Source organism: Primulina eburnea, chromosome 14 (assembly GCF_022965805.1).
Source record: "Primulina eburnea isolate SZY01 chromosome 14, ASM2296580v1, whole genome shotgun sequence".
Taxonomy (NCBI): domain Eukaryota; kingdom Viridiplantae; phylum Streptophyta; class Magnoliopsida; order Lamiales; family Gesneriaceae; genus Primulina; species Primulina eburnea.
This window is the reverse complement of record NC_133114.1, coordinates 32,558,875-32,570,867: the sequence shown is the minus strand read 5'-3', so window position 1 is coordinate 32,570,867 and position 11,993 is coordinate 32,558,875. Positions and strand designations below refer to the sequence as shown.

Below are 11,993 nucleotides of genomic sequence, written 5' to 3'. Positions count from 1 at the left end.
AATTCTGGCATGACTTCGGATCTTCCGTTCTTGACTTTGTAGGGTCCGAACATATGCTTCGGAGGGACCGATCAAACTTCGTTTCTTCCGAACAATTCTTTCAGACAGTGTATGAACAACTTCGGAAGGTCCGAACTCCAGTTCGTATCGTCCGAACATTCCCGCGTTCCGGAGATTTGAAATCTTCAACACTTCGTAGCTTCCGATCATGTCCATCGTAGCGTCCGAAATCTACTCAATCAATATATGTTGATTTGATAGAGAAGTATTCTTTATTGTGTGATTGTTAAACAACGTCGATGTCGACTAACCCCGGTCTCGGGGCGTGACAATATATGTTGATTTGATAGAGAAGTATTCTTTTTATGTCAAAAGTATATATTTTGTCAGCTATGTTATAAAAAATATTGTATAATATGTGTTTATTTGAACAAAAAATAGATCGAGTCGACCCGTCCTACGTTTATATATATATGTGATATATCATTGTAAATAATACCTACTCTAAAATTAGATACGAGACTGTATGTTTCTCTAAAAATTTTACATTTTTTTATTTTGAATCAAAATTTTACTTAACATTTTGGTCTTTTTTTATTTTTTAAATTTTATATGTTGTCAGGAAATTCAGTTTTTAAAATTCTAAGTATCTCGATCGGTATTAATCATCTTTCCTCTCAAGTTCTCTTTTGAAAACCAACCAAAATAATTTGGATTATCGGTCTCATGAATTAAGTTCCATGATATATGTTTATATTTTGTTGGTGCACTACGTGATAAAAAGTAATATTTAGGCTATGTTTGGATGCGATTGAATTATATTCCACCAAATATTTTAGAGTAAGTCTCTTGTGAGACGGTCTCACGAGTTTTTATCTGTGAGGCGGGTCAACCCTACCGATATTCACAATAAAAAGTAATATTCTTAGCATAAAAAGTAATACTTTTACATAGATGATCCAAATAAGAGATATGTCTCACAAAATACGACATGTGAGACCGTTTCACGCAAGTTTTTGTCAATATTTTATTGCAATTTTACGTATTATTATTATTTATCCATCAATTGAATACAAAATTGTAATATTAATTTTCATATCTTTATTTAATATTTATTGTAAATGAGAAAAAAAAACAGGCAAACATGTTATCCTTTATTCAATGCTATTTCGCATTATTACTGAAATATCTTAAAAATCACAGTATTCAATCTCTCGAATCGTTTCCAATCGGACTGAAATAGTTCATCATCGCATGATATAGTATCTTATTTCTTGCAGATATCATCATAGTATTCATGCCAGAGTCGACACCATTAATATAGGACTTGTCACCAGATGAATCCCGTCACTCCAACTGTACGAACCGTATGAATAGATAAACTCGGTGGCGTTGGTTCCCGCCGTGACCTTGATAGTGAAGGTCTGCTTTTCACCAAGGCTGCTGAATTTTAGAGTTCGTGGGCTGATTTCAACCTCGTAACCTGGAGGGGGTTCCAGTATCACCGAATACAAAGAGTTTTGCATGCCTACATTTGTGACACTTCTGGTGACAGATAAAGATCCAGTCAGACCGTTTATCGATAGTGATGGGTAGTTTAAATTGCTTGGAGAAGGTACATCATCGGGACACGTGAAAGATGGATCGAGTGTGTTGCTTCTATTGTTGCAGAGGAAGAGGAGATAATCGGTGTAGGAAGCATCGTAGACAAGTCCAGGATCTGCAGCTTTTGATGGCTGGATGTGGCCTGCCCCATAGTCTAATGGAGTCGCTGGATTTCCAAGTGGATCTGTTATTTGGTTGCCTTCGTTGTTGGTTAGTTTTGCTGAAAAAAGTCGAAGAAGTGGGAAGCAAAAGTGTCATGTTAGTATATGTAGAAATTTTCGTGAAATGTTTTCACCTAGTGTGGAGATTCTTGATTGATTACCAGTTGTCATGAGCGCGGATCTTATTGCAGCACTGCTCCAATCAGGATGTATGGCTTTAAGAAGTGCAGCAGCTGCTGAAACATGAGGACAAGACATGGATGTTCCAGAATCTATTTGGAACTTAACTACTCGATTATCAGAAGGCACGTTTAGAGGAGAAGCTGCCTCGGCCCAAGCTGCCAATATATTCAGTCCTGGAGCTGTAATATCAGGCTGCAATATAGCACAATCCAGTAAAGAAAAATACGATCAGCAGAATGTATTACAGAGTCGTTAATCAGAATGCATATGTTACTTTTCTAGAAAAATGTTTTAGCACCTTAAGGATATTGGGTTCGATCAAGTTGGGGCCTCTAGAACTGAAAGGGGCCATGAATGGTGCTGGTACAGTGCCGATTAAAGTCCTGGTTGGAATCAACGTTGCAGATGGCGCTTGATCAGTTTCGGTGTAATTTAAAAGCCCAAAAGTTTCATTTGAAAGGATTACACTTCCTGGAATCAAATAAGGTCTGCCCACCACTCCTATTCCATCGTACAAATTTCCAAGGACTGTTGCTATGCCACCCGCCCTTTGAACTTCTAATGCTTCTAAAGTATCTCCGCTCCAACAGAAAACTGCTTTTCCTTTTACAAGCGATGGCGAAAGTGTACCGTTACCGCAAAGTCTGTGCAACCATAGACAAAATTTTTACAACGCATAATTTTTTTGTTGAATATATATATATATATATATATATATATATATATATATATATATATATATTTTGTGAGTGCTGAAGGGAAGAGTGATCAGTCCGATCAGTCCAAACCCGGTGGTTGTATTGGTTGTTGAGCCTGGAATCTCGACGTCTCCTGCATAAACGAGTGGATAGGTCCCCTTTTGAAATGGAGTAATTGATTGTCCCTGATGTAATAAGGAGTTTTGTGTATGGATCAAATCCAATGCAAAAATAACCGTACAAACGCTTTCATTATAGCTTGTAGTCAATTACTACCTCCAAAACCACATTGTTTCCAAGCACGACAGGCGAGGAAAAGACTCGATCGATGCTACTCGCCCCAACAGTGATGATCCATGGCGCCACATTCGTCACTGTAGACGGAGCAGGACCATTGTTTCCAGCGCTGCAAACTACCACAATGTCCCGTTTCGCCGCATGTAATGCTCCTATTGCAATGCCATCTTCATAGTATGGCACGGCTCTGGACCTACCAAGGGACGCACTGATCACTTGTACCCCATCCGCGATCGCGTCATCGAACGCAGCTAGAATGTCATTGTCTAGGCAGGTGTTGCCCTCTGCGGGGATTTGGTTGGGGACCAGCCAACAGACTTTATAGATGGCCAAGCGCACTAGTGGGGCTCCCCCGGAAGCAGTTCCGTTGCCAACCCCACCGATTGCGGCGGCATTGTCCACTCTACGTCCACCTATGGTCGATGCTGTATGAGTTCCGTGGCCATATATGTCCCTGGGTGATTGTAAGTCTGTTGTCGGGTCCAGGGGACCATATATTGCCTCGTAACCCTTCAAGTAGTAGCGAGCTCCGATTAATTTTCTGCTAGAAATAATTATCATTAGGTACATTTCACACGAGAAAAATTACGAAGAAATTCGTTTGGCTTTATTATATCACCTATTACAATTAGAAGAATTGAAGGCAACACCCTTCTCACAAGTCCCATTCCAGGTTGCTGGAACAGGATCCATTCCTTCGTCGCTGAAACTAGCAGACTCCGGCCATACGCCTACAATGTCACATACACACAGTTATTCTTTTTTACATTTACTTTACAGTAGTGCGGTGTCCGTTTCGAAGCGATTCATCCTTCCCAAATGCAGCCTACAATCCTTCGTGTGCACGGTACTATTTATATATCCATATTTAGTTCAAAATTAAATACAAATTTGAATATTTTTAACTACACAGGCTAAAATAAATGACAAAAACTTGTGTGAGACGATTTCATTGGTCGTATTTGTGAGACGGATTTCTTATTTGGGTCATCCATGAAAAATTACTATTTTTTATGCTAAGAGTATTACTTTTTATTGTGAATATGGATAGGGTTGATCTGTATCACGGATTAAGATTCGTGAGACGGTCTCACATGAGACCCACTCAAAATAAAATTATTTCATGTTAAATTTTCCAATAAATTTTAGGGAAAATGATTTTAAATTTGTAATTAGATTAAAATAGTCGAAAACCAAAAATTAATATATCAAAATCAAACTTTAAATACTTTATCGATCAAAACCCAAAAATAAACAAATAAGTTGAAAAACACTATTTTTTGCCAAATTTTATTTATTCCATTGACTTTACAACTTTTGATCAATTAATTTCTTTTTTGCTTTTAAATTATTGACACGTAGTTACAATATTAAACACCAACAAATTCTAGGGAAAAAGGTATTTTTTTTCTTATATGTTTTTCATTTTGCGATTTTAGTTGTATATAGTTGTTAATATATGATTTTAGTTATCTATGTTATCAAATTTCAATATTAATATTGTATCTTACAATTTTTGACAATTTCAATATTTTTTATCTGAAGTCCTGAAAAAGTGACTAAAATTGTAAAAAAAAAAAGACCGGATTAAAACTGAATTTGACACTATACTGGACTTACGTGGGGACAAATATAATTGTTTTTTTAAAAAAAAAAATTATTTCCCCAGATTTTAGGCATAACATACGAAACTGCATCTATACAGTACGAATTTACTACAACAATTGAGGGAATATATATATGTCGAATTTTACCGCTATCCAGTACCCCAACAATGACATCCTTTCCATAACCAGCTGTAGTTAGAAATTTTTCTCCATTGACTCGTGTAGGATCCCAATTTGCTTCGAGCAAGTTAATGAAATCCCATGATCTTGTCGTGTGAAGCCTATTATTTCTGGGGTGACTACGAAACACCGAAATTACCCCATCCATATCTGCTCAAGTGCCAAAAACAAACCACAGCCACACCACAAATGAGTGTGTGTCTATATATATATATATATATATATATATATATATATATATATATATATATATATATATACTTAATTCAAAGCCATGCATGATTCATAAATCCATCCGTCAGGATCATTATATTAGAAATATAGAAATGAAATTAAGCTATTACGAACCGACCCGATAACATGTCGCCTTCTTCCGGAGAGAGCAAGGCTGAGAAACCATTTATAACGTTCTTGTAGCTGTAAATTATACATTTTTTCGCTTCTTCTTTCGAACCCTTTACGGCGTGCAAGTACGAATGATGAAGGTCTTCGATTTCTTGAAAAGTTTTGGTGCCGCTATGCTCTCCAAGGTACACTACATAGACCTGGAAATTGGAATTCTATGAGAATATTAAATAAAACTCAAAAAAGAAAGTTAGATAAATTATAAAAACCTGTCGTTCAGCACAGGAAATGCATGAGACATGCAAAACTTGAATTGAGAAAACAACGAACAGATAATTATTTGTTTTCATCCCAAACTTCTATAAATTATACTCTCGTACGTACGTCCTTAATAATGTTGATTTGTTTGTACTGATCGATCATCATCGACCTCTTGAAGTTTATATAGAAGCAGTAGTGGCAGATGATCTCTCCCCCGGTTAATTTTGTTGGTCATGTTTCAATATTAATGGTGGTGGCAATATTTTAAATTATTTAGGCTTGATTATATTAGCAAATGGATGACGAAGATTAAGAATGAAGACCATTTCTTCTGATATGTCCGTATGTACGTATGTATGTATATATATTTACGTATTTATATATTTCATTGTTGAAATTAATAGTACTGTAGCATAATTCGATATGATTGTCTGATTTGTACTTAAAAAATGGTAAGAAAGAAAGAAAGAAAGAAAGAAAGAAAGAAATTTATAATGGTCTAAAACCCTATTTTTTAAAACATTTTTTAAATGAAAATTCACTATTTATGACTTTCACTACTTAATCAACCGATCTGATGTCGAAACAGACGTCACAATATGCATATTGTTATACTTAAAAAAAAAAGTAGAACAGTGGAATTTTTTCACTTAATGAATTTAATTTGTAGACCAAGACTTAGCCTAAATTTTAATTAATAGTGAAAATTAATACTAATATCATTTATTAAAATGTTTTTACATTCTTAGTCAACAATGATATACAAATACGATTATGCGTTTTTTTTAATAATACATACTTTTAATATTAACTGTGTATGTTTCCATATATTTAATTGACTGAAAGTGAAATCGTTTTTTTTCCCAGAAATAATATTCTCACACACCAATTGCATGCATTTTTCATGCCAATTTGTGCATCATTACCTTGCCTTTGATTAGTCTAAAACTTACACAAAGAATGTCATTATTTACAAAGTCTCGCCTTTATATGTCGACCTTTGAAACATTAATTTATACCGTTTACACTAATCATCATTCCTCTGGAACATACGTATGTTAAGTATCCCGTAAAAAGTTATATATATTTATTCAAAAAAATGATATATATATATATAATATTAAATAAAAAATTAAGCACCATATGAATAGTGTAAACGGTATAAATTAATGTTTTGTGAACGAATTTAAGCTACAGAATCTGAAACTTTAAGTGTGATGTTTCCTTTTGTTTTGATACTTGTAATTTCGACATGTTCTTTCTCAATGATAGGATGTAATAACTAAAAAGAAGGGGCTATTTTAAGGATATATATATATGATTGTTTGTGATTTTAGAATTTTATATCGTCAAATTGTAAATTTAGTAAGTTATTTTTGCTTTCCTAGCAATTTTGATCTATTGTTGACAACAATATGTATATTTTGCGGTTAGTGTCCTGATGGACATACATTTTGTGACATGTGTTGTCACGTAAAGATTCGGTATGAAAAATAATTAAATTATTCAAAAAATAAAAAATACAAACATAAGATTGAAATTTGATAATATAAAATATTGAAAAATATAATTAAATAAATATATATAAAATTAAAAATAGGCTTTATTTATTAATAAGAACCCTATCAAAGGGTATTATTAATTTCTTTGGCTGAAAGACGAGGAACCCTATCAAAGGGTTTATATTTCCGAAGGTGGGTTAATTACTGTCCGAGATATCTATACAACCGTAATGGCGGCTTCTCCGCCGCTTATTCTGTTAATTTCTCTGCTTCTGTTGTCTACTACGCAGTCTCATTCCTTATTCTTCTCCAATTACCGCATCCTCGTATCCCTCTCCCATTCCCTCGCTTCCCGCGTAGCTACCCTCAGAGCTGCTCGCGGAGACGTTCTTGGCGCGGCGCGGGCCAGGAATCTGGCTCGGATAATCGAGCGTGGGATGGGCCTTGGATTCTACAAGCTTGTTTTGAATGTGGGATGGGATTTTCTAAAGAATTTCGCGTGGAGTGATACAATGTCATTTGGAACCCTAGCCGCCGTTCTGCCGGATCTGAAGGAGTTGTTAGCGGCTGTAGGCGACTTTAATCGCATCAACTCGGACGCGGGGAGGGTGGCCTGGATAGGTCGAAATTACGGGAATGTCCTACGGGTTTCGAAGTCGCTCTTCGCACGACTGCTGAAAGTTTTTGGTCAATCCGTATGTCTTTCTGCTTTACTTGTTCCTTTACTCTTGCCAATTTCAGTATTTTTTGAATGTTTAATTAACTATTTGGGGCTTTTGTTTTGTCGGCCATGCAATTGCATTTGGGACTTTGGTAAAATGTAATCTATAGTGGACGGGCACTTAAAAAATCTTGTTCCGTATATTTCCTGCCATGTATATGCTTACGCGAATATATTTTCAAAACTGCTGTATGGTTTATAGTTCACAATGCCTATTTACCTTTATGTTCAATTTCATATATCTCAATTTGTTGGTTAATTACTGGTTATTTGGGCATGCTTTTACCTCTTGGGTTTGGTTTTAAAAACTTTTCTATGGTGATAATCGTTGGTTATTGGTGTAATGCTGGTGAAATGACGACAGGGGTCGACACGTGAATTGTTGGAGGTGCTGCAGAAAGAAGTTTTGGAGGGTGATTTACTAAAGGACTGCCTTGAGTTGGGTGCTAATGACCTCCAGGGTTTGATCCAAGTTTTCAAGGACATTGTTAGTCAATATGCTTATGCCTCAACGAAGACTGAGCTGTGAGCGAGACATTTTATTGCGCGGAGAGGAATTGATCAATACGAGGAAAATCAGTTTGTATTATTGCTTCTTTGCCAACTGATTGTGGTGATGAAAGTTAACTCATACGTGGAGGGCCGCCTTTTCAAACACGTGATGAGTTCACATTTTCTACCATCAATTTTGTCGCCTCGTAGATGTTTCTCTGGTGGAAATAAATTTAATTAGCACTAGAATTTTCCATTTCCCTTCACCTCATTGCCTCGGGGACTACAGGATGAGTACCCTGTTCCTGCTAAGTTCTTGAGCTATTTTGCTGATGTAACATCTGCACGGGACATAACCTTGTTATGTTTATGTGAATGGTGTCACGATGATTGTACATGAAATTTCTTTGTTCCAACTGAAATTACTCTATTCAAAGTTTGTTTCTTTTTCCCCCCTTGGAGTGAGTGCTTTCGGTATTGAATATCATCTTCTTTTCATTTGTTCTGCGCATATCTTCATGAATCATGAGAAATATTTATTATGTCCCTCGTGACGTCGATATTTAGTCTTCCTAAGATTTTCTCTAACAATTAACACGACAACTAAGAGAAACATTTGTCCATGGTCAGATGAATTTCCTGCAGGTTGATCGAGGATTGTTGGAACGAGAATCCAGCAAATCATTTTCCCCCGATGGAGGCCATATATAACAACTTCGGTTACAGAAGGCGATGGAAGGTTTCTATGATCCTTTTCTTACTACTAGAAGCCATGGTCGTCTTTATGCCAGCCTAATGCATTGATATTATTATCTTTACAGGTTGGACCATTGAAATGCTTTCAGAAGAGGATAATAGCTTTGATCATTCCTCTCGATCTGATGGAAGCATTTTGACTTTCGGCCACCTTATTTTTCATTACATTGCTGATGTGATATATGTGGTGGTGTTTTTTTTATATTCTTCTTTTGTTTCGTTTCTTTTTTGGTATGGTATTTTTTCAAAAGCAGCTGAAAATCAAAGGTGATGGATCATCCTACACCTGGCTTACTCTGCTGTTTTAGCCATTTCCAAACTATTTCGCCTTTATATGTTCTGAGTGCTCGATTTTCTATTTTTATTTTAAAAAAAACATTAGTTGTGTCTAAATCCCATTTTCTGGTGATATTTTGAATAAATTGTTCGGTAAATGGTTATTAAACAACAAATGGGAATAATTGTCTTTTTTAATATATGTAAATTCTGAGGTGCTCCTGAACTTGATTATGTTCTGACCTAAATTACATCATAAAAAATTCATGATTGAATATTTTTTGATTTTTTTCTTGGTTTACTTGAGATTTTATCATATTGTCTATAATTTCAATGGAAAAGGTATTATTTTGAATTTTATGATGTATTTGCCTATAAACAAAGCATATATTCAAACATAAAATATTTTTATAAAACCAAAATATTATAATTGTAATTAATTAAGTAAAATCAATCTCATATTTTAGTTTGATTTACGTTGAACTTTGAATAACTAAATTAAAATTTTAACTTATTTTTTTAATAAAGTCCACGAAATGAAGATTTTTATTTCATTATCGATTTCAAATCATTTTCCATGAAATTTACCATTATTCAAGGTGGGGAAATTTGTAAAATAAGACTATCAACTATTTTTTTAAAAAAAGAAAATGAAAAGTTATGTATATATGGCAAACCTAGATGCATACTGAATACGTGAACAGCAAATAATGGCTAAATAACTAAATTAATAGAATTAAACTGTTTGATGTGAACTGCATGCCTTTGGACCCATCCTATTTAATTATAAATCAAGAATAATAACAATTGACCATCTCCATTGATTCTTGTTAACTATGGTAAATGACATATTCGCCACTACATTCATGAATTCCTCAAAACTTACGGAAACATTTGCAGAACAAAACACAACATCAAAATCACATGTAATAATCGTACTGATGATCAATCTTTGGTTGTTTCTAGGATTGAGCTAAGCGACTGATGTCGTAGGGATATGCATCGGACGCCTTAGCAGCACGATATGATCGCCTACCGACGACAATATTTGCGGCTTCCGTAGGATGAAATGCATCCCAGAAGAGATACTCGTTTCGGTTTCGGCATGCGGGTTGAAACGGGAGACATGTTATTTGTCCATTGTTCCTCCCCACACCGCAGCATCCAGCATTCGTCACTCTAAACCCTGAGATGGGGAAACAGAGTATATTATCCTCTGATCATGATGTGCTACATTTGGACATGCACGCATACGATTGGTATCCAATGTTGCAGGATTGCTAATTATGATATTCTTACCGAATGATGCAGGACTGCTAATCAAATCTTGAAAAATTCCGTAGGCGTCGATGTAGATAAACCTAGCATCCCTTGTATTCTGGTTAAGGTTACCAACCAGTCCCTTGAGTTTATTGTTAAATATTTGGTTTGCACTGTTGATTCTTTGCACGCATGTGGTTCCATCGGGGCTGTTTTGTGCCAATGCATTTGGGCTGCACCCGATTTGGCCTATTCCGATCAAAGCAAACTTCCTAGCTCCAAAGTTATACAAAGTCTAAACAAAAAATAGAATTAAAATTAGGATCAAGAATCATCCAAAAATAAATAACAAGATTCAAGTTAATAAAATTAAGAGAGTTCAAATTTGAGGCATTAGCAGGATTACCGTTAATTGCTGGGAATACTGTTGAATGAGTACGTCGGCATATTGTTGAGGCGTGTACTGGCGGCTGGTAGAGTAATAATTAGGCATGAAATAGTTGTTAAGGTAGTCATTACTGCCTACTCCAATGGAGAAAATGCACTTGCTCAGATAATTTGCAGCAGTGTTTTCGTCACCGAGTATGCTCACAATCTGCGAAACTGTGTTCTTGTAGTTGTTTACTTGTCCCGAAAAATCGATTCGGGCACCCTGTTTAACAAGAAATTTGCCGTTGGTTATTTGTACTACTGTTGTGAATTATGTGCCTTAACCAGCTCGATGTTTTAAAGACATACCAATTGCTGGCCGGTTTCCCGTCTGATTCCGGCAGCAGCAGATGCAAAGTTTACTCCCTGGAGTAATTGCTGGCCACGGGCGGTGGCGTACGGCGGGATGTAATCATCAAAGCCTAGTAGCTCAGCTGTAGTAAATGTCCAACAAGGATAAAACATTATAAGAATGATATGCAGAAAGAATTCACACAGATCAAGTGTGCTATAATCAAATAATCCCGTCAAATTCTTGATAATTAGTATGAAAAAGGAAGAAAAATAGCTTACCAATGACATCAACGGTGGTTTTACCATTGGAAAACCTTCCAGTTGGGCCCGCAGGAAAATCAATTCCGTATGGCAGATAATTAGCTCTGGCCAGTGACTGAATATTATTGTTGTTACCATTGTCCACTAAGGAATCACCGAATATAAAGTAACACGGGACCTGAGGATCCGCCGCAGCCATATTTAAGGCGAAAACGGCTACGAGCGTGATCACCACCAGCATCCATCTCTGAATCCCACCACCCATCTTTGTATGTATAGCGTGATATATGTGTAATATGGACGAATGATACTGTAGTAAGTAAAAGAATGTAAGAGAAGAAAGTTTCTGAGGATGCATGAATGAAGATTCATAGCACTTATATGGTATTGGGAATGGGGGACATGCAAGATTTTCAGTGGGGTTGACTTTTTTGAAAGGTTTGGAGTTCACAGAAATGTGGTTGGATAGAAGCATTGCATTGATTTCACGCGGAACGGTGGTCAATGCTAACGTCGATTCATGTTATCCATAATCACGGTTTTTTAGAGAATGATCTTACATGCACTCTAATTAACGTTACGATTAATCCATTTTGAACTATGCTTTAAGGAAACTATGAAATAATGACTTGAGTTCCTTAGTACCGACTCTCAAAACAGTAAGA

General features: G+C 35.9%; 3 protein-coding genes across 3 annotated transcripts; 1 reads left to right on the top strand and 2 right to left on the bottom strand.

Moving 5' to 3' along the window:
• Positions 1-1,130: 1,130 nt before the first annotated feature.
• Positions 1,131-5,549, bottom strand: LOC140813297 (subtilisin-like protease SBT5.6). Its single transcript, XM_073171800.1, has 9 exons — positions 5,346-5,549; positions 5,084-5,276; positions 4,699-4,881; positions 3,564-3,675; positions 2,924-3,485; positions 2,738-2,832; positions 2,248-2,593; positions 1,928-2,141; positions 1,131-1,825 (listed from the first exon to the last, which is right to left on the bottom strand). The coding sequence occupies exons 1-9, from the start codon at positions 5,424-5,426 to the stop codon at positions 1,296-1,298; spliced, it is 2,316 nt and encodes a 771-aa protein (XP_073027901.1). The 5' UTR covers positions 5,427-5,549; the 3' UTR covers positions 1,131-1,295.
• A 1,433-nt stretch (positions 5,550-6,982) lies between these two features.
• LOC140812917 (uncharacterized) lies at positions 6,983-8,504 on the top strand. The gene is made up of 2 exons (XM_073171300.1): positions 6,983-7,534; positions 7,925-8,504. Exons 1-2 carry the CDS (start codon positions 7,070-7,072, stop codon positions 8,087-8,089), a joined length of 630 nt encoding a protein of 209 aa, XP_073027401.1. The 5' UTR covers positions 6,983-7,069; the 3' UTR covers positions 8,090-8,504.
• A 1,400-nt stretch (positions 8,505-9,904) lies between these two features.
• LOC140813100 (GDSL esterase/lipase At5g45670-like) lies at positions 9,905-11,673 on the bottom strand. The gene is made up of 5 exons (XM_073171534.1): positions 11,347-11,673; positions 11,083-11,207; positions 10,751-10,996; positions 10,384-10,639; positions 9,905-10,270 (listed from the first exon to the last, which is right to left on the bottom strand). The coding sequence occupies exons 1-5, from the start codon at positions 11,591-11,593 to the stop codon at positions 10,047-10,049; spliced, it is 1,098 nt and encodes a 365-aa protein (XP_073027635.1). The 5' UTR covers positions 11,594-11,673; the 3' UTR covers positions 9,905-10,046.
• Positions 11,674-11,993: the final 320 nt, after the last annotated feature.